This window comes from Manis javanica, chromosome 1 (assembly GCF_040802235.1).
Source record: "Manis javanica isolate MJ-LG chromosome 1, MJ_LKY, whole genome shotgun sequence".
Classification (NCBI taxonomy): domain Eukaryota; kingdom Metazoa; phylum Chordata; class Mammalia; order Pholidota; family Manidae; genus Manis; species Manis javanica.
In genome coordinates this window covers 15,686,182-15,712,686 of record NC_133156.1, presented here as the reverse complement: position 1 = coordinate 15,712,686, position 26,505 = coordinate 15,686,182, and the positions used below count along the sequence as shown (strand labels likewise).

General features: G+C 43.2%; 1 protein-coding gene and 1 long non-coding RNA gene across 14 annotated transcripts in view; one reads left to right on the top strand and one right to left on the bottom strand.

The window, feature by feature from the left end:
* Positions 1–26,505, top strand: part of LOC140847725 (uncharacterized) — a 113,437-nt gene that overhangs the window by 66,437 nt on the left and 20,495 nt on the right. For 4 of the 13 annotated variants that reach the window (XR_012127794.1, XR_012127833.1, XR_012127826.1 and 1 more), the window contains 3 exons: positions 16,866–16,991; positions 17,250–17,267; positions 17,756–19,933. Coding sequence is in view for 3 of the 13 variants with exons in the window: in XM_073228805.1 (XP_073084906.1) it covers positions 16,866–16,991; positions 17,250–17,267; positions 17,756–17,815 (204 nt within the window). In the remaining 10 variants the exon portion in view is untranslated. Of the gene's footprint in view, positions 1–1,059; positions 7,199–16,865; positions 16,992–17,249; positions 17,268–17,755; positions 19,934–26,505 lie in introns of those variants that run through there. The other 9 variants (XR_012127801.1, XR_012127800.1, XR_012127836.1 and 6 more) reach the window with 6 other exon arrangements.
* Positions 531–5,341, bottom strand: LOC140847737 (uncharacterized). The gene is made up of 3 exons (XR_012127852.1): positions 5,229–5,341; positions 4,114–4,261; positions 531–1,064 (listed from the first exon to the last, which is right to left on the bottom strand). It is a non-coding gene; the product is annotated as an uncharacterized lncRNA (long non-coding RNA).

The window sequence follows — 26,505 nt, the reverse complement described above, 5'->3', positions numbered from 1 at the left end:
TGAATATACAGCTGGCAGCTCAGAGGTAGGGGAGGCCCTGGGCCTGCAGCTGGTGTCTGAAGTGGGGGCAGTCTGGCAGGACCGAGCCCTTCACCCATGGGGCCTGTCCTAATCCTGGAGAATGAGTTTCAGAATTGAGTTGAATTGTAGAACACCCAGTGGGTATCTGAAAAGTTGGAGAATTGGTTGGTGTGGGGAAAAACAAACCCACGTATTTGGTGTCAGAGGTGCTATGAATAGAAACATAGATCACCTGTGAACCGGATTTGGGAGTGTGACCCACAGTGAGCCCCCGTTGGGTTGGTGCAGGACAAGGCAACCTGACTGGGTCAGAATTCTTCAGTTGCAAGCAATTGAAATAGACTCTGACTTTTAAGTAACTGGAAAAGGACTTGGCTGGAAAAGTATGGAGTAGTTGTTGGGTGCTGAAGGGCCAGGCTTGGCAAGAAGAATGGACGGATGGACTCACTAGCAGGAATGAATGGACGGACTCTGTCTCCCCACATCTGAACTTCTCTGCTCCATGGTCTTCTGGGAGACCACTCTCTCCTAGGCTCAGAACCCCAGGGAGCAGAGGCTAAATGGCCAAAATTGGCTCCTATGAGCCACTGTCCCCCCAGTGGGAGGGGACAGGGAGAACCTTGACCGATGAGCCCTCAAGACTTCTCAGAATGGGGGGGAAAGTAATTCCCTAATGGGAACTCAGGGTAATTTTACCCCCAAAAAAGTGGAAAGGCCAAAGCAAGAGACCCCTGGCATGCTGATTTTAGGCTCCACTACCTAGAGAAAGTGCAGAAATACAAGGAAAAATGGTTCCCTCTTAGCCTTCCCTGGCCAGAGGCAGGGCCAGGTCTGGGGAGCACCCTTTCAGAGGTCTTTGACTGCTTGGGAGGTGTTCAGAAAGAGCAACTGAGGTGGTGAACATCTGGAAACATGACATGCAAGAAATGCTTGAAAGACTTCAGGAGACTGAATCCAAAAAAGAGAAGACTGAGCAGGCATCTGATGGCCGTTCTCAGGGGCCTGGAGTTCTTGCAGGTAGAAGGATTCTGCAGTGAGTGGCTCTGAAAGGAAGAATTCAAGCCAAAAAACAGACTTTAAAGGGGAACAGATTTCAGTTCAGTAACATATAGGAAAGAGCTTTCAAAAAATCAACTGCTGAAAATCAGCTGACATAAGGTCGGGAACTGTCCATCCCTGAGAAACCTTGATTCTTTAATTAGCCAGAGCAGCCAGCACACCCCTCAGCTTGGGTTACAGCACCCCAGTGTGTCGCGGCCCTGCTCTTGGTGATCCTGACTTCATGGTCCTCCATGAACAGCACTCTCTGTTTGGCCGCATCTGCTAAAGAGCACTTGGCCTCTAAAAGGGGGAGTTTTGAAGATGCGGAGTTCCAATGTGTACAGTGAGAGTATGATGGACAGAGAGGACCCCATGGAGCTCCTCCCAGAATCCTTTCTAACCACCTGCCCAGGACCACAGGGCACAAGCAGACCGTGGGTGAGCCCTTCATTCAGAGCACCGCTTCACCCAAGGGCCTCTTTGGGGCTGCATGACCCTGCCATGCATCCTTCTTATACCTCCCAGTGTGAATCAAGCCCACATCTGCTTTTATCCTTGAACAATATTCAACAAAAATACGTTGAGTCTTTCGGGTGAACCTATTATTAGAAAGCTACAACATCAGAGTTGGAAGGACTTTTGTGATCAAGGAGATGCAGTGCTTGAATGTATCCAATGACAGGCTTGACAAGTTGATTTGCAACCTGGTCTTGATTTTTCCTTCACATCCTCACAGCCTCCTGAAGTAGCCAACACCACTTTGGGCAAATTCCTTCCAACTTTGGGATAAAATCTATCCACTATGTGGCTACATCTATCAAAATTCAAGATGCACAAAGCCTTTGACCAGTAATTCCACTTTTAACAATTTATCCTACAGACATAGTCCCCATGGGCTCAAAAACATGTGTGCAAAGATATCCATTATAGCAAAGCGCTGGAAATAATTTAAATATTTAACCAGGGGACCAATTAAGCAAATTATGGAAGATCTGTTCTATGGAATTATCAGGCAGCTGTTAAAAAATCAAATCATTTTCATGCACTGACAAGGAAATACCTTACATTGGTTCTTTTGCCCTTGGCCATGTTGATTAGTGAGAAAAAGAGAGTGGATCAATAATACATATCACATTTATGGAATTGAAAAGGAGGATACACATGAATATATGTTTAGGTTTTATCTGGAAAGATGCTGGCAACTGTGGCTGCCTTTGGGAAAAGAAACTGTGAGGCTAGGTGTCAGGATGGAAGGGAGAGTTGTATGTGTAGATGTTTATGAATATATGTATAAAGCATGTACACATGTTTATATGCATATGTATATCTCTTTTTTCTTTGAAAGCTTTTTACCATGTACAAGTATCACTTATAAAACTTCTTTAAAAATATGCCCTTCGGCAACAAGAGCAAAAATAGATACATGGGACCATATCGAACTTAAAAATATCTGCTCCTTGAAGGAAACAATCATCAGAGTGAAAAAGCAACCTACTGAGTTGAAGAAAATATTTGAAAATTGTATGTGTGGCAAGGGATTAATATCCAGAATATATAAGGAACTTCTATAAATTAACAATAAAAAACAAAAAAAAATAAATGAACAAAAAAATAGCCAAATGGCCCAATTAAAAACTGGGCAAAGGACTTGAATAGGCAGTTCTCCAAAGAAGATATACAAATGATCAGCAAGCATATAAAAAGATGCTCACTTTCACTAATCATCAGCAAAACACAAACCAAAACCACAATGAGATATCACCTGACATCCATTAAGATAACCACTATCAAAAGAACATAAAATAACAAATGTTGGTGAGGTTATGGAGAAACTGGAACCCTTGTGCTCTTTTGGTGGTTGAATGAAAACTGGGGCAGCCACTGTGGAAAACAGTATGGAGATTCTTACAAAAATTAAAAAGAAATTGACCACATGATCCAGCAGTCTCACTTCTGGGTATATTTCCAAAAGAATCCAAAGCAGGCTTTTGAAGAGATAGTTGCATATCTTTGTTCACTGCACTGTAATTGACAATAACCAATAAATGGAAGCAACCCAAGTGTCAATCAACAGATGACTAGTTAAAGATAATGTGGTATACAAAGGCAATGAAACATTATACAGCCTTAAAAAAGGAAATTGTGTCACAGGCTACAGTATGGATGAACCTTAAGTATATGCTAAGTGAAATAGTTGGTCACGAAAGGACAGAAATGGTGTGATTCCAAATTCACATGAAGTATCTAAAGCATTCAAAATCATAGAGACAGAAATTAGAATGGTGGTTGCCAGGGGATGGGGAGGAGGAATTTGTGTATAACGGGTATAGAGTTTCAGCTTTGCAAGATGAAAAAATTCTAGAGATCAAAAAATCAACTGCTGAAAATTAGCTGACACAGAAAAGGACATTTACTGGGAAAGACACTCTACAACAATGTGGATATACTTAACAACACTAAATTGACTTAAAAAAAATTTTTTTTTTTTAAACCTGACCTCTTAAATCGTAGCACAGGGCCTACCTGGTTCTATCTCTTAAAGCTGTACAGAACACTTGAATCTTTTTTTCTACAACAGAATGCATTTGAAGACTTTGACCATGGCTTCTTAACCTGGCTGCCTCTTGTCCAGGTTAAACAAGCCGTTCTCCTTACACTGGTTCCACCCCTGCCCATCTGTCACCCACTCCAGCAGACCCAGAGCCTCAAGCTGTGTGTTAGCAGGGTCGTGGGTGTCCTCAATACAATGAAGCCCACGCGCCACGGGAGAGGGGCCTCACAGACGCACCCCTGCCCAGGGAGACTAGTCCCAGGCAACCAGTGGGAGCATAGTGGGGCTAAGTATATGGGGAGGGGAGGATAGTGAGTGGGTGAAGACGGGGAGGGAACCGAGGCTGAGTGTGCAGAGGCAAGCTTGTGCAATTGTACGGTATCCCCTATGCACAGTCATGAATTTGCTAGAATAGAGAAGGACCAACATCCCTTAAATTGAAACAGCTACTTTTACACTTTTTAAAGCATTTGGCAAACTGGATTAAATTTGCTACTCACCACCACCCTTTGAGGGAGGCAGTCCACAGCTATTTTTCTCATTTCAGGAAGAGATGGCATAGGCCAGAGATATTCAAGACTTTATTCCAGTCTTCTGTGCCCTTTCTGGGTGGACCCTTTCCACGCTGCTTCCTGCCTGGGATTTCACCTAAAAACAAAAACCAAACAAACAAGCAAACAAAACCCAAACCAAAGATACTATTTACTAAATTGTTTCACCCTATGATTTTGAAAGGTTGAGAATGCCTTCTATACAGATAAATGAATCGGACTCAATGATCCTCAGATCACAATGCACATCCCTAAGTAACAGAGCCTTTTGTGGGGTGCCCTGGGATCGGTCCCTCTGAGAGTCTGGAGAGCTGGGGGGCCTCCACCGAAGGGTAAGAGACTAGTTAAATTTCCTGCTCTGGGAAGGAGAAGCCCCCTCCCCATGGCTTCATAAGGGGAGCCAGACCACCGGCCCACACAGAGCCCGTGGGACCCCTCTCCTGCGGGGGTGGAAACCAAGAAGAGGTGAAAAGGCAGAGAAAAAGAGGGCCTCTAGCATCCAGTGGCCTCCAGTGAGCCGGGCTGTGCACGTCATCCGGCCTTGGCCGCTCCTGCCCGTCTGCACGTGGCCCTGAAGCTGCCTGTCCGTTTCTAGTAACTATTTCCCCCATGGGTTGCTCTCCTGGGCCGTTTATCTAATTGCATCAGGATAAACAAGTTAGGGGTGCAGAAGGAAGAGGCGCAGAGGAAAATTTCCCTGCAGTCTAGAGTACGGAGAGACACAAGGGCGTCTCTTCTTGCACACAGAAAAGGACATTTACTGGGAAGGACATTCCCTGGTGCTCTACCCCGGCAAGCTCCGGCTAGGGGAAAAAAGGAGGCAGGGCGGGGAAGGTGGAGGACTTTCTGACGGAAGGCGGCTTCCTGGCCCCCCACCGACGGATCCAGTTGCAGGGAGTGGTATTTAAAATATTTAACAGGCGGGCCCGACCAATCAGAGCCCGGCCTCCAGCGCCAGCTCCCGGAGGCCCCCTGCTGGGCCATATGTTTCCCCCTTTGGTTGCTGGATGGTGGGAGGTGTGGGGGGCCCAGGGGAGGGGCCGGGGCTGTGGCTGTTGACCAACCGGCGCAGAAGTGTTTCCGCACGAACACGTGGTGTGGCGGTGACATTTCCCAGCAGCTGCCCTCGGGTCGTGGTGGGGTGGGGAGAAGGGCCGGTGGTCCTACTCGCCTCCCCCATGTCTCGCGCTTATGCCTGGTCGCACCCAGCTCACTGGCGACCTGCAGATGTTCCCGTTCCCCGTGCAGAGCCAGCTGGGCGCCCTTTTGCCTGCAGCAAGTCATGAGCAGGTCTGACCTCGGGGGAGCCAGCAGCTCTTGCTTTGCCCGGAGGAATCTTTTCTCTTGCCTTCTCGCTCTCTGCTTCCAGGACGCCGAGCGGCTGGAGCGCACCGGTGGAACGGATGCCGCATCTCCTCAGGAATCCGGGGCTCTTCCTCTGTAAAGGGGAGGGGCCCGGGCTCCCAGAACCGCCGACAGATGTCTGCGGAAAAGGGCCTGCACACCTGCCAAACCGCCAGCTTCCTCTCTCATTCTCAAGGGCTCTGGGTAACACGAGCATCTGAAAAATGCGGCGTGCACGCTGCGGTTTCCACTTTCCCCCAAGACCGGCAATCTCATCTCCTGGGAGTGAAAAACCAGGCAGCTGAGTCTCCTAAGATGGGAGGCACGTGAGGCAATATATACATGGTGTCCAGCAGCCTCCCTGCGTAAGGCCAGCCCGGGACAACACGTGGGGGCTGGTTTTGAAGTTCAGAGTCTGGAAACTTCTGTTTCGAGGAGGTTTGAAATGGAGCGTTTCGTTTTCTTATTTTTATTTCTATGCATAGTACTTTTACTTTAGTAGGTGTATATGGTTTTAAAATTCACATATTTGCAAGGCTGATTAAAAAAATCACAATCCAATAACCCTTTGCCCCACCCATTCTGGCCTCCAGTTCGTGATTCCCAGAGCCAACTGCTGTCTATGATTTTAGTTGCACTCCTGGTGTTTGCAACAGTCCTTCCAAATAATATGTTTCTAAAGCTGTGTCTTTGCTGTTAGTTTTGGAAATCCTCCAGTGACCTAATACCGTGGAAGATGAGGGTTTAGCGTTTTCTTCCTTCCCCCACTGGACAGGTATTCACATTTCTTCCTTGCTTCCTGAGAGAGTTCTTGTATTTCTTCCCATCTTAGATGTCATCCATTATAAGGACCATTATTTATGAATCACTATGAAAGAACAAAATTGCTCCTAATTGAACTGTGATCCAGTACTTTCTGATCGCACTGACTACGAGATGCAGTCTGATTCTCAAGATATGAAAATGTGAAAAAATGTGCATTTTAGAATATTATGAATTGTGAATTTTATGATTATGCATATCAAGACTATGATATTATGAATTACAATTTTTGACTACATCACTGATCAATACTTGCATTGTTTTGAGTATGTCAATACCATGCAGTGCAATCACATTTCTGCGCTTGTACACCTTCCCCACCTCACTCCTCCTCCAAATAACTGCCTTATCAATTTAATTGTGTAGTGTTTTTGAGTATTGATGAGTAATTCATCTCCAAGCTCCCCTTTATGTGATGAACAACACTCTCCTGCAGCTGTGTCTCTTCTCCAAACTCAGGGCTGGTTCCTCCTTGGCCCAGTGCTGTTACCATCTCAGAGCTTTCCTTCAGCATCGTCCTGGGAATTCTCTTTCTTTTCCTCCTGTGCTGGAACTGCTGTTCCCTGGAGTTCCTATCTTCTTTCTTGGTTAATTCTTTGTTTTGTTGGAGCCTATCCTCCAGTAGTTTCTGGAGAAAGGGCTTAGATTTAAAGACCTTGTAAATGTCTTTATGCTACTTACAGTTGGTAACCGCTTGTCTGGATATAGACCTCAGCTTTGAAAACTATTTTGAATCTTCGTGTTAGAGGCTTCCGTCCAATGTCTCATGACTTCCTGCTGGCACTGAAGGGATGTGCGCACAGGCAAAGCTTACCAGTGGGACGTCTGGAGATTCTGCAGCCATCTGAACCCTGCGAGGTCAGTCTCTGTAAGTCTTTTTTCTTGGACTGGTCAGCTTCCCTAGAAATGAATCATCTGATCTTCTGCCTGCAAAGTGGTGGCCTCACTGCCAGCATTCTAGAAGCCAAGAAGGTGGAGGGGACTGCAGGGCCTTAGAATCCAAAATGCACACTGTCATTTAATCCGTCTCACCAGTGTGTCATGTGCCACCTCTCAGTTATGCCCACTGTCCAGATGTCCCCAGATTTAACCTTTCCTCCCAGGGCTGGGCAGGGGTAGTTGCCTGGCTGAACAGGTGTGGGAAGTAATGTGAGGAGTCTCATCTCTCCTTGCATGAATTTCCAACGCATTTGTTTTCAGCACACCTGTGCCCATGTTCTGCACACACATCTCTGTTTCTTTTTAAGTTTCTCTGGTGTAGCTGGTTGGCTTCTGACACACTTCCCTCCCTGTGAGCTAGGTTTGGCTTTATCTTCTCTGCAAAATTAATTACCCCTTATTCACCTACCTTTTTAGTTTCGGGAATATTGTTGACATTTTTTTTGGTCTGCTACTGTCTCCATTCCTGTTCTCTCTTTGTCCTGATGGGTTTAGACAGGGTGTGCTCTGAGTGTGTGACAACTGGCTCTTGGGGGAAGGGGGAATCCTGATTTGCAGCAATCCAACTTCCGTGGTGTAAATACTCCTATTGTGGCTAATTTCAAGCTATCCAAAAGGCATCACTGAATGTGCAGATGGAAAGAAATGCAAAGTAGCACATCGCTATTTTCACCATACAGATATAATAAACCTAAACACTAGACATAACCTCCAGAGAATATATAATTATGAAATCATTATGAAGTGAGAAGTTTTGAGAATTTATTAGCTTTGTTTTTAATATAATTTTTGAAGTTGCAAGCTTATATAATTTAGTTTTTTAAAGAACTGTATTTAACAGTTGGCTTGAAAAATTCCTAAAAAGTTAACAATCAGTTCTCACAAGTGTCAGCTGGTGGTTTTTTTGGAGGATTGATGCCTTTGTAATGATTTAAGTTTAATTTCTGTGTATTTAAAAACCATTTTCCAGTTTGCTGCTCTACAGCATACAATCACCTCTCCTCCTATATTGGGGTTTTCCCCCAGTTTTATTGAGATATAATTGGCATATAGCTCATATACTGTTAGCTAAATGGTAAGCATCCAAAATTCACATTGTCTAACTATAACTCTCGAACTGTGAAGAAAGGGTGACACCTCAATGGAATGAGATGACACTCAATTTGAGGGATAAATAGAAGAGTTAAATAAAGTGACGTAGTTGGTAGCCATAGCCACAGGTAGTACTCAGAGGAAAGTGATGTTAACACCATTGGGCGTGAGGTCTTACTAGGACAGGGTGGTAACTGGGCAAACCTTTCTGTTCTGATTTAATTTCAGTTTTTAGGAAGACCATTTAGTGTATCTGTGTTTCTTAGCAGTTCTCTGAAGTAGTGCCAACCAGTGTCTTACCCCAAACACAGTGACTATGAAGGGCCCATGTAACTGAGTGCCTTTCCATTGCTGAGCTCCAAGCATCTCACCAGCAGTGCTTCATTAAGTCTCACCTCACCCCAGTGCAGGAGTACAAGGGGAATATCATTATCCCCATTTGACAGAAGAAACAGAGGCCTTAAAGGAAATCAACAATAGCTGAGACTAGCTTGCTGCCTGAAAGTCCAGTAGGTTATCTTTTCATGACAGTAGGCCTTAGGCACTAATTTATATTTGCTACCTCTGTCCAGACAGGTAAGGGTGCAGTTTTATTATCTGAAAGATTAAGGATTTCCTGTAAGTCCTAAATCGCGTGATTCTGATTTTGGCCTTTATTGACCCTCTCATACTTTTATTGCATTGCATGATTTTCTAGTGCTTATGAACATTATTCAACATACCTCCAGTCCTACTGTAGGAATAGCCTTCATGTGTGTAGGATCTGTATCTCAGCAAAACAAATTTATAAGAATCTCCTTCAAACTACTGGCAAGGAAATTTGAAAAATTTCATAGTAAAGAGAAGCATAATGAAATGGAAATTAATTGTATATGTTACCTGTCATTTCATGTCACAGATAAGATCTTTACTGTATTGCCTGTTGTTTTATTTTAATGACAGTACAAATAATCTATTAGAACTTTTATAGATTTATTTGCAAGCATGGTCCCCCTAATTTTACTTCCTTTTGAATGGTTTTCAGTTCCCGGGTCCCCAGTTCCCTTGCTGAGAGTGTTTCAGCAATAGAGTGATGACTGGGGAGCATGGTAGGCAGCCTCCAGGGTGGCCCTGCATGATTCTTACCTCCTGGTGTTCTCAGCCTTGCATAATCCCTCCCCTCTCACACTGTACCAGAGTTGGTCTGTGTGACCACTAGGATACCACAGAAGTGACTGAGTTTCATTTCCAAGGTTAGATTTTAAAAGACACTGCACCCTCCAGGTCAGGTGGAATCTCACTCTCTGTAAGATCACTCATTTGGGAAACTGGCTGTTGTGTATGGAGAAGCCTCTGAGGCAATGAAGTGAGGCCTGTGCCAATAGCCAGTGAGGCCACTAACGGCCTCGTGAGTGGCATGCTTGGAAATGCATGCCAGCCCCAGTTGAGCCTTCAGGTGACAGCAGTCCTTGCTCAACTGCACTCATGAGAGAGCTGAGTCAGAACCACCCAGGGAAATCCCCTGCAGATTCCTGGCCCGCAGCAACTGAGAGAGCTCATCATACATGTTTGTTGTTTTAGGCTACTGAGTCTGAAGGTAGTTACGCAGCATTTGATAACTAATACAGGGAGGAAAGAGTGTCTATCCCCTGCTGGCTTCACCCTCTCCCTTATTACTTCTATAGGGAGAGATATCCAGGTTCCTGATTATAGGGGTTGGGACATTTTCACATTCTTTGCTGGACTGGGGGCAAATGCATTTTGAATGAGATGTAGAAGGTTATTTTCCTTACATCCATCACTGTACATTTGTAATCTCTTGGCTGTATCCTAGTTACTTGGATGTATGGATGATAAAGTAAGCAGAATCTAGAGGCTGATGCTGACAGTTCTTTTTGTCTCTGTCCTAGCTTGATGGAGTACGGAAAAGATTTTTGTGCACATGCAGGACTTGGAAACTGCTATAAATGAGAAACAAATTTTTCTGTGTTTTTCTTATTACAAAAGCAATCTATGGTGTAAAAAATAAAAAGACAAAACCATTAAACACCAATAATTTCACTCTCTAGATATAAATACTATTAATAACTAGAGCGTTTCTATAACTATTTCTATCTATCCATATATTTTACACAAATAGGGTAATACAGTAAGTGCTGTTTGTGACTCGTCTCCTTGTTAAATATATTATGAGCCTGTGTCTATGTCATGAATGCATTATATCATCTACAGTTATAATTTAAAATGGTTGCATGTACCCCATTATGCAGATGTGTCATAATTTTTTAGGTCAATTCTATTTGGACATAAATATATTTCCGTATTTGCCATTACAAGAAAGGCTACAAAAATATGCTGATAGCTAAATGTACCTATCCTTCACTTTTCCCCCTTAGGATAAATTATTTAAGTAGAGTGGTTGGATTAAAGCATACATGGATTTTTAGAGCTTTTCCTACAGATTGTCAAATTGCCTTCCAAAGAGGTTGCATGAGTTTATACTCAGTGAAATGTACTGGTGTGAGTATTTCCTCATATGTCTGCCAGCACTGGGTAATTACTTTTTTTATCTTTCTGGCCTGGTATTTGAATGGGACACACGAGGGTGTTTTAAGAAGTCCAGCTTCCATTCAGACATTGGCAGCAGCTTTCAATGTAAGCAGGCACTACTTCAACCCAATGGCCAGTCAAGTGTGAGGGAAATGAGGCTATGACTTGAATCTGTCCCTCCCAGACCCTCCCGAGATGAGGAGCAGAATGTTGAAACTCATCTGCATCTGTTCAGGATGTAAGGTAGTTGGTGAAACATAAGGTATTCACACCTTTTGGTCATGTGTTTAAACCTTTGGGAATTTAACCTAAAGAAAGATCCCCGTGAAAGGGAAAAGTGAATATATGTGAAAAAAGTTTATTGTAACTTTACTTACATTAGGGAAACATAATACATAATTTAACATAGGATGGTTTAAGAAATAGGGGTTTTATCACCTTATGGAATTTTATGCAGTTTTTAAATGAGTAATTTTAACAGTGATATAGAAATATATGAATATGTTCATGATATAATGTTAAGTGTGAAAAAAGGGATATAACATTTTCAGTATTTGTAATGAGGTAGTTGTTAAATCCACATAGAAGAAGACAGGAAGGAAATAGAAACACTGAATACAGCTGGGAAGGAGGCTGGCACCCCATGTTTGAAATCTGCCTTTGAAGTCATGGCTGTGCAATTACAATGGAAAGTAACAGTTTTGAAAGAGGTGGGAAGAGGTTCCTACAAAGAGGCAAACAGAACGTGCTGGAGGGACAGTCACGGAAAATGCTTGGTCAGCCTGGACTGCATTACTTGGGGAGGCGGGGTGGGGTGCGGGCTGGCTGGAGGCAGTAGAGCTGGGCTGGAAGCCAGGCTCCACTTCATACCAGAAGTATGAGCCCAGACAAGTTGTTTAACTTCCTAAGGTTCAGTTTACATAGCTGTAAAAATGGATGAATAATGCCTACTTGTGCCGTCGTTGGGGGAGGGGAGCACGGGTGCGTGGCGGCAGGTATGCAGCGTAGCCGTGATTGCAGAAGGCCGTGCTAGTCCGCTAGTCTTTCTCTGCATTCCTCTTTTCATAATTATTGATACTACAATAGAGGGAAGGAAATGCAACTAAGAGAAAACATTTGCAAATCTATTTCCTGCACATCTAAACTACTTGATTCTATCCAGAATAGAAGTGAGTGAATGAAGACTTTTCTCAGCTGGATGGTAACTGAGTAGGCTTAGCGGAATCTCCACTGCCTCTCTGCCAAGTCATATATCCGGGCACCTTGATTGATAATGACACAGCATAAAAAGCATCACAAAACTGCAAACCTTCCACTGTGCCTGGCAGGAATAATATTGGTTATGGAAATGGGAGAGCCAGGGGGAAAAAAAATGCCTGAAAACAGAAAATCTTACATAATATTTATCCTTGGGTTATTTGAAAAAATCAGTTATACAGTCTTAATTTTGGGCGCAAAAACTCAGTGTTGTCTCTTGCTAATCCAGTGGTTTGAAATCAGCTCAGGAAGAGCAGGTCGCGCTGAATTTTGCTTTCTGACATCAAAACAATTTGCCAGTTACATTTGGATTTCCAGAAACTCTTGCACTAGGAAGAATTCAGAAGGTGAAGAGAAAATGGCCTGAGAGACTCAGTGGCCGTCTGATGCCGAGAAACCTGTCACCTGAAAAAAGTCTGTGTCTCCTTGGGGACGGTGGGCCACGAAGATGGGGAGAGTTTCTCAACCTACACCCACCCTTTTATAGGGAAAAAAAAATCAGTATCTTGTTCATATCAATCCCTTTCTGACAAATTCCTTGCCATAGTGAGCAACTTTTTTCTTTTTCTTCCTCAAAAATCTTTTAGCAATAAGAGCATCTCAAATATCTGGAGTTATGTCAGCATGAAGATTCAGGCTTTGTGGGCCTCATGCAGGCAGATGCAATTTCAAAGGGAACTTCTTTTTGCTGAGTATTCAGTGTTGCGCAGGGATTTGGGGAGTTAATCTGCACTGTTTCTGTTGTCTTGAGAAAAGGAAAGGAGAGTTGCTTTTTTCTAACCACTCCTCCCTGTGGGCATCTGTCTCCTTTTGTACTTGGAATTATTGAGACGGGTAAAACTTAAGAGCAGTTATCCCATGTCGCCTCTCAAGGCAGGCTGGGCTAAAACCCTCTGCGCCAGACAGTTGCTGATCACAGTTTTAAAGCTCCCAGGATGGACATTCTGCAGCCGCTCTTGTTAACTGGTATCAGTGCCCAACCTTCTTTCATCTGCATAACTTCTTTTTTAAAAAAAATTACACCAACAACAGTGGAAATCTGAAAATGAACACCCACAAAACCCAGGCAAAAGCTTCCCACCCCAGTAAATCACCCGGTAATTATGCTGCTACAGTTGAAGTGTCCTGCAGAGACAGCTGGAGTTTAGGAGACACAGTTTTGTAAAGACGGCATGTTGGAGAGAGAGTTATAAGCGCAAATCTGTCTTGTTACTCTTGGGGAAGGGGCTGCTTCACGAGGGTCCTGGCTTCAGAAACCCCGGCTAGGAAGCAGGCCCTGGCCCCATGCTCCCATGTGTCTGCAGCCTTTAGGAGACAGACACCCCCACTGTGCTCCCAGCATGCTGTGCTCCGCTCCAGGATGGCCCCCAACATCTGCAGCTCATCAGGTGCGTACTGGGGAATGAGGGTTCACTGTCGTCTTCTGGCAGGCCCCCACAATGTCTGCAAGTGACTCTCCTGGATTAAGGCTTGGCAAGCTACCGACCAGGGGCCAGACCTGGTCTGCTCCCTGTGTTGGTGTATAGCCTGTGAGCTAAGAGTTTTTGTTTTTTTTTAAATCTTTTTAAGTAGTTGAAAAAAAATCAAAAAGAATATTATTTTGTGACATGTGAAAATTATATGAAATTCAAATTTAAGTATCCATAAGAAGTTTTATTGGAACACAGCTTTGTTTATTCATGTATGCCTCCTATGTGCTACTATCTATAGCTGCTCTCATGCTACAGGGGCCACGTTGAGTATTTGTGACAAAGACCGTATGGCCAGCAGATTTTACAATACTTACCATCTGGCTCTTCAAAGAGAAAGTATACTGACCTCTGTCTTGCCGCGTCCCCTTACTTTGAAATCTCTCTCTTCGCTTTCACAGGGAGGGTCAGTAACCTCTCCTCGTAAACACTGCAGTCCTTTATCTGAATGCAATAAACCCCAAAGACTGTCTCTCCTTCTCCAGACTTGCTGTTGAGTTGATCATAGAGGGCTGGGGGTGAGGGACAGGGGAGGGCATGGGCCTGGAGGGAGGGTGGTATCTGCTCTGTTCCAGTTGTTTGCAGTAATCTTTAGGATGGGAGACAATCAGGATTTGCTGGTTTTCAGCTGTGGGGTCTAAGGCTAACTCTCTGGAGAGTAGAGCCAGTAGGAGGTGGGATGCAGAAACCGTCGGTGACGCCTCCGTTTTAGCTGTGTTCGCTGCTGTGTACAGAGATGGGAAAGACAGGAAGGAACAGGTTTGGGCAGCGAGTGGGAAGACTAGAGATTCCACTTCCCACGGGCCAAGTTTGTCATTTGTTGAGAGGACAAGTGGACAACCGGTCACCCAGCTCTGGGATGGAAGTCTGCATCTGTGAGTCAGTGGATGCTGGACTGGATGGAAAGCCTTGATTGGCAGACCACATCTCCAAAGGGGTGAGTGCAGACAGAAAGAGAAAAGGTCCAAGAACTCGTAATCTGCCCTTCAACATTGAAAAGTCAGGTAGAGGAAGATGAACCCAGGAGGGCAGGATTCTGAACGTCTTGTTCCCTACTACATCCATAAAGCACCGGATACAGTGCCTGGCACACTGTACGTGCTCAATACATTATTTAGTGGCTGTATAAGTGAATTCAAATTCCAATCCACTGGACTCCTCCACTCTGTACACATTTTACAATAATTCCAACATCACATTTGGTTATCATTACTCCTTCTCTTTCTCATCCTGCCTTTTCCCTCCCTTTTCTTCTGACTTTGCCCCCTTTTCTGTGATGTGTTAAACCCATCAGGGGCACGCAGGCACCCCAGCCATGCTTGAGCATTGCTCACCTGGCCATAACTGAATAAAACTGGTTAATGACCCAGGGAACTAGTCAAGATGTATCATTCTTTTTGTCTATACGGGTTGTTTTAAAAACTGTTATACTTGTTCCTATTGAACCTCACCCTCTGTATGAACTATTTCTTTAGCTAGTTAATGTTATTTTGAGTTCTATTCCTACCTTCTTACTAAGGCCTCCCAACCTGGTGTCATCTGAGGTCTTAATTAGGAAGTTCTCAGTTACCTCACTGGGGCAAAGATAGAGTTGTACAGCACAGGCTGCCACTCTGACATGGGTGAGATCATGAAGGGTGCTTCCAGGTTGGGGCTGAGTCATCGATAAGCCACCTTTTGGGTGATATTCAGCTCTTGGTGTCTGCAACCAAGAAAAGAGTCTCTCTCATTTCTTCCTATCTCACTGATGAAAAGTCATTGGCAATGGAATCTCAGGTCACACTCCAGAACAAGATTGCATCTCTTGTTCATTCCTTATCTACATGGCCTATCATCAAAGAAAATTAAATTGGTCTGCCAGTATTTGATCTTTGCATACCATTGAGGTGAGTGCAAATTGATCGCTTGTTGTTGCTAGACTCACTCTTGACCCTGGAGAAAAATGAGCTTGTATTATGGCCTGCTTGCGAGCTGGCACAGACTGGGCAAAGGGAACCAGAGAGCCCTAACGAGGCTTGAGGCCATACTGCACCTCAAACATCATGCCAGGCGGTTTACAAGGATTTGTTTGTTTAATAGTCATAACAGCCAGAGAGCCTTAAAAGTATGGCTCTCAGTTTTGTCTGCTCATTGGAATTACCTGGGGAATTTAAAAATACTGTGAATTACCCAAAGTTTTAGTCTCTCTCCTTCAGCATTATAGCAGCCACCCATGATTGTTTATATCTCTGAGCCCAGCGATGTTGTCCCAAGGCTCTGGGGACCAGATGCAAACACCAGATATTAAGTAGGGGTGCCTCTAGCCATACTCTTTGGACTGAATGAAGGCAAGCTGGCTTGACTGCCAGTGAAAAGGGTCAAGCAGTGAAATTTAGCATCGCTGTGCTTCTGTTTTCCAGTGACTTACTCAGGTAAATAGTGCCTCTATGAGGTCTTTCACCCTCCCCACTAAAGGGCCACACCTGACACTTGCCAGTTACACAGTTTACATATTTTCTAACCAACTTTCTCAGACTTCCCTTGCAGCGGATAGTTGGTTGGAACATTAATTAGTTCATTAGTCCATCATGTAATGACCTGATGCAGTGTTTTAAAGTCTAGGTTCTATATAACACTAGTACAATAAGGTGCTGTCCCCCCCCCAAAAGAGAATCGCATGGCCAAATAATTTTAGTAAATCTCTGGAGATGCACTTGAACCTGTTAAAGGCTCTGAGAAGGCCTGCATTAATAACGTACTGTTAATCTAGTTTGTTTGATTACTAGAAAGTTTTCTGAACTCCTTTGACCATGGAACCCTTTTACTTTTAAGCACCATATTCCAATTAAACTACAGTGCCAGTGCCTAGAAGACACATTAAGATTTCAGAGATGTTAAAGCATGTGAAAAAATGGTCAATGATGATCTTAAGATACATCGATTGGAACAAACATCCTGATTTCAGAGACATTAAAATGTGAAAGATTGTGCATCTTAGTCTTATACACAATACACAATGATTTCCCTGAGACTAGGGTTTTGTGCAACATTCTATCAGGAGCCACTGGGCAAGACAGCTCTACTTCAGCAGGGATGTTTTGGGCTTGCTCCAATGGTAGAACATGGGTGATAGGGTAGAAAGTGCAGGTGGAAGGCACATTTGGAGGGAGAAAGGATTTCCAGCTGCTGCCATTGATCTATTTCCAGGAAGACTGGCCGGAAAGACTGGCCTTGAAAGGAAGTGACGTTTCTTTACTCTGTGCAACCCAGGCTCTGACTGGCCAAAGAATACAATGGTCCAGTACTGGAGAGAATGACAGACATAAGGAGAAGGGGAAAACACCTATGCCACCTGGCTTTCAATTGCTGAGAAGGAGCCTCTGGCTGCCCAGTCAGGTATGGAATAACAAAAGGTTTGTTATATTTTGTGATCAGGGGCAGAGGAGGGATGGAAGTGTGGAACACCAGCTGTGCCCAATTCTGGCTGTGTGACCTTGGTTGAATTTCTTAACCTACCTGAACTTCAGTGCCTTAATATAGAAGAAGAATTATCGTAATAATAACTATTAGGCAGATTACATTCGGGCTGTATGTACCAGAGAGCTGACATGGGTGGTCTAACCAAGTAAGGCTTTCTTCTTTCATGTGTCTCAGGTCTCAGGAATTCCAGAGGTAAGCATTTTGGAGAGGGTTCGTGACGCCAGGAAGGTTGCTTCTTTCGTCCTGTTGCGTGATCCTCAGTGTGAGGCTTTTGTCTTCTTGGTCTCCTCATGGTCACAAGATGGCTGCTGTGCCTCCCACTGAACTCTGCATTCCAAGCAGGAAGGCGAAAGGAAGGGAAAGAAGAAAGAGAAGCCCCCAAAACTTCCCCAGAGATCCCTAGTCTGTTTTCAGTGAGAACCCACTGGTCAGCGTTTCTCCATACAGTCACTCTCAGCTGCACGGGAATCTGAGTTGTGAAGGGTTAGCGGGCACTTTGCCACAGTGAACAAATTAGGGATTGTGTTACAAAGAAGGTGAATGTGGATACTGTAAATACCTAGTAGCATTTGCCACAAATGCAGCAATGCTGTGAGAGGTAGAAATAAGATAACACCTAGGAATGTGTCCAGCTCTATGCCTGGCACAGAGCAGACATGCAACAACTCTTCTTTCTGCAGTTCCCACAGAGGATAATGGTTGATCTCCCCCGCTTTCTCCATGCTTGGAAAATGGTGTAACTTGTGGTCATACCGCAAGGTGGCATGTAACCAAGAGGGAGCAAGAAATCTGGCTGTGAAACCTTTTGCCCAACCCTCAGGGTGGAGAAGAATGGACAGGATGACTTGCAACAGGAAATGGACCCAGCTTGTACCTGGGACTGCAGAGCTGTCATCAACACGATATTCCAGTTCAGGAGGCGGAAATCAGTGTTTGGGTTCAAGTCCTTCCTTGACTGTCCCAGCTCACTGCCCCCTTCTCCTCTGTCCTGTTCGAGGGAACACTGCTCAAGTCATTTGTCCACTTCATGACACCTCTCTTACTGTTCCTTTCTTGTGCTTGTAACAACGACGCTGCAGACTCATTTAGGACAAGGCTTGCACCTTGTTTATCTTTGCTTTCCTCACTGCCCCTACTCCTCCCCATAATTCAGTGCCTTTGGGGGCCAGCCAGCAGCAGTGCAAAGTCTGAAGTGGGCCTGGGTTAAATAAACATAGGCAGCACCCTGGAATGTTTACAGCACTAGCCCCGAAGGCACTCAAGTTTAAATAAAAACCAAGCAAACATTGGCAAAGAATGGGTCCTAATAATAATCAAGCAAGGCCTGCTAACCTGATGAAAGGAACACAGGTAATCTGTGCCTTCTGATAGAAGTGCACACCTAAGAAGAATTCCTGTCAAAATCAAACCTGAATCTGATCAGACTTGTAGATATAACTAACAATATGCCAGAAAGAAAGGAGATAGGGGAACATGTTAAATGATACCACAGGAATTCAATTAGCAAGGTCTAGACTGTAGGAAACCCTACAGGACAAAGCAACCCAGTTTCTTCAGTGAATGAACTGCAAGGAAAATAAACCATTTGGAGAACAAACCTATAGATTAAAAGAGACTTAGGTGATAAGTCAACCGGTGGCAATATATATTTTGCTTGGTTCCTTATTCAAATAAACTGTTAGTATTAAATTTGAGTCCATCAGGGGGATTTGAACACTGACTTGATTAGAGAATTATTATGATTATTTTAGGTGTGATAATGATATTGTGGCTATGTTTTTGAAAGAGTCCTTATCTTTTAGAGGTGCACACTGAAATATTTTAGAGATAAAATGGTATCAGTCATTTACTTCAAAATAACATGGTATGTGTGAGTTATGGATTAAGAATCACCGAAGACTGATGGTTGTGGAAGCTGGGTGACAGAAGATCATTGTCCTCATGTCTCTAATTTTTGCCTACATTTAAAAGTTTCACAAGAAAAAGGAAAGAAAGACAAAGACCGAAAGAGAAAAAATTACTGGAGCAGCCGCACCTAAACCACGGTGGTCCGTGGTGGGTTTGCGCTGAAGTTGAGGGAGCTTGAGCTTCAGGACCTCTCACTACACATCTCCAGAGAATTCTTTATTCCTGATCTGTCTTAAAGAGGACTCCCCAGATTTTAAAAGCTTTAGGCCTCCCAAAAGCTGGACCTGTCCTGGTGCCAGGCAACCAGATGACTCCCATTTTAGGCCTTCAGTTAATGTTGGAGGATTCAGTTTTTAAAAACACTTTTTTAATGAAGACTTTCCAACTTGTGCAAAAGCAGACACATCTTATAATGAACCTCATATACCTTTTCTCCGATTAGATTACCAACATTTTGCTGTATTTGCTCCATAATTTCCTTTTTCTTCACCCCTCCTCCTTCCCCTGCTCTTCCTCCCCCCTCCTTTTTGCACCTGTAAATAGTTCTGTATGTTTCTCCATTTTCTCTAACTATAATATCATTATAATATCCAACAAAATTAACAATAATTCTTAAATGTTATTTAAGATACAACCCATGTTCCAGTTTCCCTAATTGTCTCAAAATGATTGGTTCCTAAGCAAAGATCTCCAATTAATGTCAGAAAGATGAAGCCAGAGCCATTAATGAGTTAGGTGCCTTTTTACATTTAATGTTAAAGTCACATTCTCCCCCCTTCACAGGTGGTTATTGTTTGAGCAGACTGACTGAGCTTGCCCTTTTTGTGAAATGTAGTTGTGTTTATATAGTTGAAATAGCTATTTCTTACAATGGCCACTACAGGTGAGTATGCAAGATATAAGCATGTTTGCTAAAAGAAGACCTTAATTAAAATATAAATTAAACAACCTATGTATTCGCTCTGTTCCTTGATTGTATAGATAATAGCTATCATTCTGCCTTTAGCTGTGACCTTTACTTTTAGCCTTGCCCCTCTGTAATTATCTAATGTTTCACGTATGCTTTGCATCCCATTGTTATGGACCAAACTGTGTCTCCCCAAATTCATATTTTGAAGTCCTAAACCCCAATGTGATTATATTTGGAGATTGGCCCTTTAGGGAGTTACCTGGGGTTAACTGAGGTCATAGGGGTGGGTGGGGCCTTAACCTGATAGGACAGTTGCCCTCACAAGAACAGGAAGAGATACCAGAGCTCCTCTCCTGCCCCCTCCCTGCAGGGAGGGAAGGTCATGGGAGAACACAGGGAGAAGGCCTCCTCTGCAAGCCAGGAACAGAGGTCTCGCCCGACCCCAGCCCTGCTGAAGCCTCGGTTTCGGACTCCTAGCCTTCAGAACTGTGAGAAAATAACTTTCAGTTGTTGAAGCCACCCAGTCTGTGGTATTTCATTATGGCAGCCCGAATAGACTAATAAACTATATAGACTCTACTGTGTAAAATGGGATTCATATTCTACTCAGTGTACCAAGCATGCTACAGCTTAACAGTTTGCTAGGCATGACAGGTTGAGGCCTAATAAATTGCACACACATGCAGGCACACACACACACATACACAGCCTCGGATTAAGGGCAGTGAGGAGAGAGGGGAGATGCTCAACTGATTTGAAATGAGTAGGTCCCCAGGGCCCTTATTAAGCACACTGCTTCTGTGGCATACAGAGATAAAGTACATGTCAGAAACTATCCAGGAGTGAATTGATTTGTAACCTGGACACGTGAGGTGTTTGCATTAGAAGGGGCGGGACGTGTGTTGAGTCAATGTGTATTTTTGGAGGGCATGTGTGTATTTTGAGGGGAGTAAGTGAATGGGGAATATTGAATGAGAGAGTAGATCTGGAAGAAAGCTCAGGAAGTCATCTGCTTCATGGCTGCAGGTGAGACGGCACGGATGACACGGAGGGCCACTGGCTTCAAAGTAGAGAAGAGGTTGTTTCTTCAGATGGGAGAGAAGTAGGTCCTTCAGAGAAAGGAGTGAGGGAGGGTCGTGATTTTGGAAGTGGATAAAATTTACGTGATGATGGTCATGGTCTGACTTCATTTGACTTCAGTCCAGAGACGAGTTCAGTGCAGTGTGATGGAACAAAACGGGGTGACACTCGGGCCCTGGGGGCTGGAATGGAAAGGGTGCAGAGTTTTCTGGAATCCTCTGGCTAGGGAGACTACTTTGTTGTCCAAATGCAGAACAGCAGGTATAAACCAGGACTGTTCCTGGCAAGTCGTATATATGGGTACCCTGCCGCTGACCCCTTGATTTCTGGCTGGAGATTTGTTTAAGGGCTCTCCAGCCATTGGCAGTGGGGATGACCCTTGTCCTCTGCCTTTCGGAGACCACGCAGGAAATGTGCCCTCCCCAGGGCTTCCGCGGGAGCGGTGAGCCAGACACCCTCCTAGACAGAAGAAGCAGGCCAGGCCCTCGCCCCTGGCTAACCCAAGTGATTTGGGCAGCACAGGTTGAGTTTGAGTCTCTTCTTTGTGATAAAGAGTCCGAGAGAGAAGTTTTAGTGTGGTTCCTAGAATGAAGGGACTATCTTTTCCCAACTGTGTCAGCAAAATAATTTCTAAAAAGTTCAGGAAATACTTGCCCCAGAGCCCCTAGGCCTAGAAATTAACAGCATCTTGAGAAATCCTGTATTTCTTGAGCAGTGTTTTAAAAAAATGTCCTGATATCTTAGAATTAATTCCCTTTGTTCACAAATTAGACTTTGGGAAATTGTGGAGGGAGAATTTTTGTTGCTGTTATTTAAGAAGTGCGCATGTCATTGTCAAAACCTTTGAAGGGACTGAGATTTCACCCTACTTTCACCCTAGCGGGAGAGCCTACTGTAGTTTCATGGATACTGGTGAACACGTGAGTCAGCCAAGAAGGACACTTTATTACTCATAGCAGCCAGAGCAGCAGACTCTTAGCACTTTTATTTATTTTTTTGGTACTGATTGTCCAAGCCTCAGTTCCCAGTGAGCAATGCAAAGAGGGCCGGATCATATCCGCACATGCGATGGGTTACCTTATTTCAGGAGAGGAATTCTGAGTTTAGGGAACCTGAATCTTTTATACGGGGCAGTAAACATACATGCCCTTTGCTTCAGAGGGAGACATTATCACTACCTTCCAAGGATGTAAGCAAGCCTGCATTTTGCTCCAGAGGGAGACACTGCCTCTATTTTTCAAAAGTGGTCACATATAAGCATCCTTCAAAAGACACCCCAGACTGAAGGTACTCAGTTTCTCTGCCCAAGATGTGCAGAAATTTGAAAGATCCATGGAGAATTGTATCCATATAGTAATGTCTTTATAAACTTATATTCTTTCTTTTTTTTTTTTGAGAGGGCATCTCTCATATTTATTGATCAAATGGTTGTTAACAACAATAAAATTCTGTATAGGGGACTCAATGCACAGTCAGTAATCCACCCCAAGCCTAATTCTCATCAGTCTCCGATCTTCTGAAGCATAATGAACAAGTTCTTACATGGTGAACAAATTCTTACATAGTGAGTAAGTTCTTACATGGTGAACAGTGCAAGGGCATTCATCACAGAAACTTTCGGTTTTGATCACACATTATGAACTATAAACAATCAGGTCAAATATGAATATTCGTTTGATTTTTATACTTGATTTATATGTGATCCCACATTTCTCCCTTATTATTATTATTATTATTATTATTTTTAATAAAATGCCGAAGTGGTAGGTAGATGCATATAAACTTATATTCTCAATAAATAGGGTCAGAATGAATAAAATTATACTGTACTTCATTTTTACTTTTACCCCAAAATGTCTATCCAACTCCTTAAAAAAAAAGGTTATAGTGAAGAGTTTTCTCAGTATCATTATTGATGTCCCTGGACCAGAGAAATGTATTAAGCACTCTGGGAGTTTCTGTACACCACTGTCTCTGCTTTAATTGTTTCTAATTTTGTTTAAACCCTCTGGTTTAAAAATCCCTTTTTCATGCCTCTGTCTAAACAACGGCCTGTGAGGCTCTTCCCCACTCACTGAGCTCGGTGCTGTCTTCTCTCTTCCTCCCCCTAACTTTTTTTTAAACTCTTTCTGGTCATCCTGGGTTTTACTTCATTTTCTTTTCCTAGGAAATATATACCAAGTAAACAAATCAACTCCACTTCTGAAGGCCTTGGCCATTTTCTCATTGCATAAAGCTGGGAGGAATCTTAAAAGCTATCTAATCCCTGCTCATTTTACAGATGTGTGGTGTTCTGTGGTCAAATGAATACAGGAAATACTAAGTTTAAAACGTTAAACAGGTGCAACCACTTTGGGGAACTGTTTGGCAGTTTATTATAGAGTTTAACCTATCTACTGGATGGCCTAACAATTCCTTTTTTAAGTATTTATTCAAGAAAAATGAGAAATATATGTCTGTAAAAGGACTTGCACAGGAATCTTCATACCTGCCTTATTTGTAATCGTCAAAATCTGGAAACAACCCAGATGTCCATCAAAAGGAGAATGGATAAACAAATATGATTATATATGCAATGGACATATGCAATGGAATGCAGCCCAGCAATCAAAAAAAGAACAAGAATGAACTGCTGATACACACAAGAGCATTGATGAAACTCAAACAATCTCACACTGAGCCAAAGAAGCCAGACCTCACCCCACCAAAAAAAAAAATCCATGCCACATGAATTGATTTTTGTGAAGCCCACGAAGCAAAACTAGACTATGGCAATGAGAAAGTCAGCCACTGGTTCCTACTGGACAGGGAGGGGGAACTGCCTGGAAGGGAGAAATTCTCTGGGTCATGGGAATGTACTGTATTTTGTTTTGAGTGGTGATAGTGTAGATTGAGTATTCTGTGTTCATGTTAATTATACTTCCCCCAATTAAATCTTTTAAAAAGTTAGGCATATTTCTTTACTATGGGACTTTTCAAAGAGTCAGAAGGAGACACAGTATAGAGTGTTTCTTAAACATATTTTAAGACAGGCCACTCTTTGAAGGAACATCCAGGAAAGAGACCATGCCTTAGAGGATGTTTTGGGTTGCACCTTGACCTTAGTGCATTTCACCAGGCTGTTTCCTGTTGCTTATTTCCTTCCTTGTGCTCAACATAGACATGGACTGACTGCTGGTGGCAATCATGGGGCAGGATGATGAGTCACCTGCTGCGGCCCTATTCTCCTGCCTCCCCATTACCAGACTGGGTCTCTCTTTTAGCTCCCACATCTCTCGTAGGCCATTGGATCGCCACCACCCATTGCCTTTAGTGGCAAGAGACATGATGGGGGGGAGGGGACACTGCCACCTGCTGTGTTTGCAGGGCTTTGGCTGTATCAATCACACAGTTCATTAATTCAGTCGTGTATACATCCATTCACTCGTTTACGACTTACATTTATGTGCGTGCCCTTACATGCCTGCCACTGTGCGAGTCTCTGGAGACACAAAACTGAGTAAAGCACACTTCCTGCCCTAAGGGGGAGAAAGTCACGTAAGTGCAGCCCTTAAATAATGCAGTGCTGCAGTACAGGAGTGGTGCTAATGGTTTTGCTTTGTCTTATCCTTCCTCTGCAGACATGTGATTCCCTTTTCTTCCTGTGGGTCAGCCAAATGCAAAAATAATAATGCCAACAACCAACAACCTGACACAGAAAGGGAATTTTGACTTTGACCAAAACTGTAATAACAGAAATACTCTACAAGCTGATAAGGTGTTAGAATGGCACAGGGCCTACTGGAGTTTTGCTGCACTTTTATGGGGACTGTACGTAGGAAGGAAAATCAGAAGCTCGTGCTCCAATGAGGATGTGACTACAAATCTATGAGTCCCAATCCTGATGAGTCCTATGGATTTTTTTCTTGTTCATGGAGAGGTGTGAGGGGTGGTCAGCTTTATAGTTTTTATAGAACTAGAGGGCTGTCACCCAAAATGATTCCTGACTTCTTATTTGTTGTTCAGTTCAAGCATGTGATATAGTCTTTGCTTGCGCTGGTAGTGGAGCAGTAAGGGAAGGTAAATTCAGGTATTAGCTATACTCAGGGGCAGCAGAAACAGCCTGGCATTGACCACAGCCATGGCCTCAATGATTGCCCTCAAAAGCAGGTATCCAAGGGAAGTGGTGAAGCTTCAAGTTTTAGTCAAAAACTAGAAAGTTCTCAGGAAGCAACATCTGCTTGTCAACCTTTAAAAAAATTAATATGTAGCAATATTGAATTATATGTATCTTTAGAGTTCTATTCATTTTACTACATGTAGAGATTTGTGTGCCTTCAAAATCAGGATACAGACAGCTCTATCACTCCTCATTGCTCCCATGCCATCCCATTTTCCTCCCCCCTTCATCCCACCCCTGACCCCTAGCCACCACTGATCTATTCTCTGTCTCCATCATTTTATCTTTGGGAGAGTGTCATATAAATGAAACCATTTCAGTACATAACCTATGAGTCTGGCTTCTTTCACACAGCATAATTTAAGATCTTTCTTTAGCAATTCTTTTAGAGCATGTCTGCTGCCAAAACATTCTTTTACTTTTCACTTATATGTTTTTATTTCACCTTCATCCTGAAGGATATTCTCTTATGATATAGAATTCTGGGATGACAGTTTTTTTCTTTCATCACATTAACGCTGTTGTTCAACTCTCTTCTCACCTCCAATTGTTTCAGATGAGAATTCTGCAGTTGTGTAATTGTGGTTCCCCAATATATGTTGTTTTCATGATTTCTTGTGTGTTTCTAATTTTCAGCAGTTTCATTGTGATGTGTCTGGGCAAGGATTTCTTGGGTTTATCCTGTTTGGTATTTGCTGAGCTTCCTGAATGTATAAGTTTTCTTTTGCTTTCAATCTTCATTTTCCAAATTTTTTTCCTACACCATACTCTTTCTTCTGATCTTCTGGGTCTCTGATGACACAAATGTTAGACTTTCTGTAATTGTTGCATAGGACCCTGAAGTTGTGCTCATTCCCTGTCTTCTTCCCCCCAATTTTTATTCTCTCTTGTCAAGATTGGACAATTTCTATTGCTCTGTCTTCAAATCAACTCCTCCCTCTGTTATCTCCATGTTGTTTTTTAACCCATTGAGTGAGTTTTTTATTTTTATTATTGTATTTTCAGTTCTGAAATAGCCATTTGTCTTGTCTTTTATGTCTCCTATTATTTGCTGAGGCTTTCTAGAGCATTTATTTTTACTTCTTGGAGCATATTTTATAATAGTTGCTTTAAGGTCTTTGTTAGATAGCTTCCACATCTGTATCATCTTGGCATTGATGTCCATTGATTGTATATTCCCATGTGATTTGAGATTTTCCTGGTTTATAAGCTGAGGATTTTTGGATCATATCATGGACATTTTGAGTATTATGTTATGAAATATTGGATCTTATTTAAATCCTGTAGAGAATGTTGATTGTTTTTTTAAGCAGACAATTGATACAATTGTGCTTAGGCTGCAAATTCTGCCCCGATTTCTGTGGGTCGTGGTT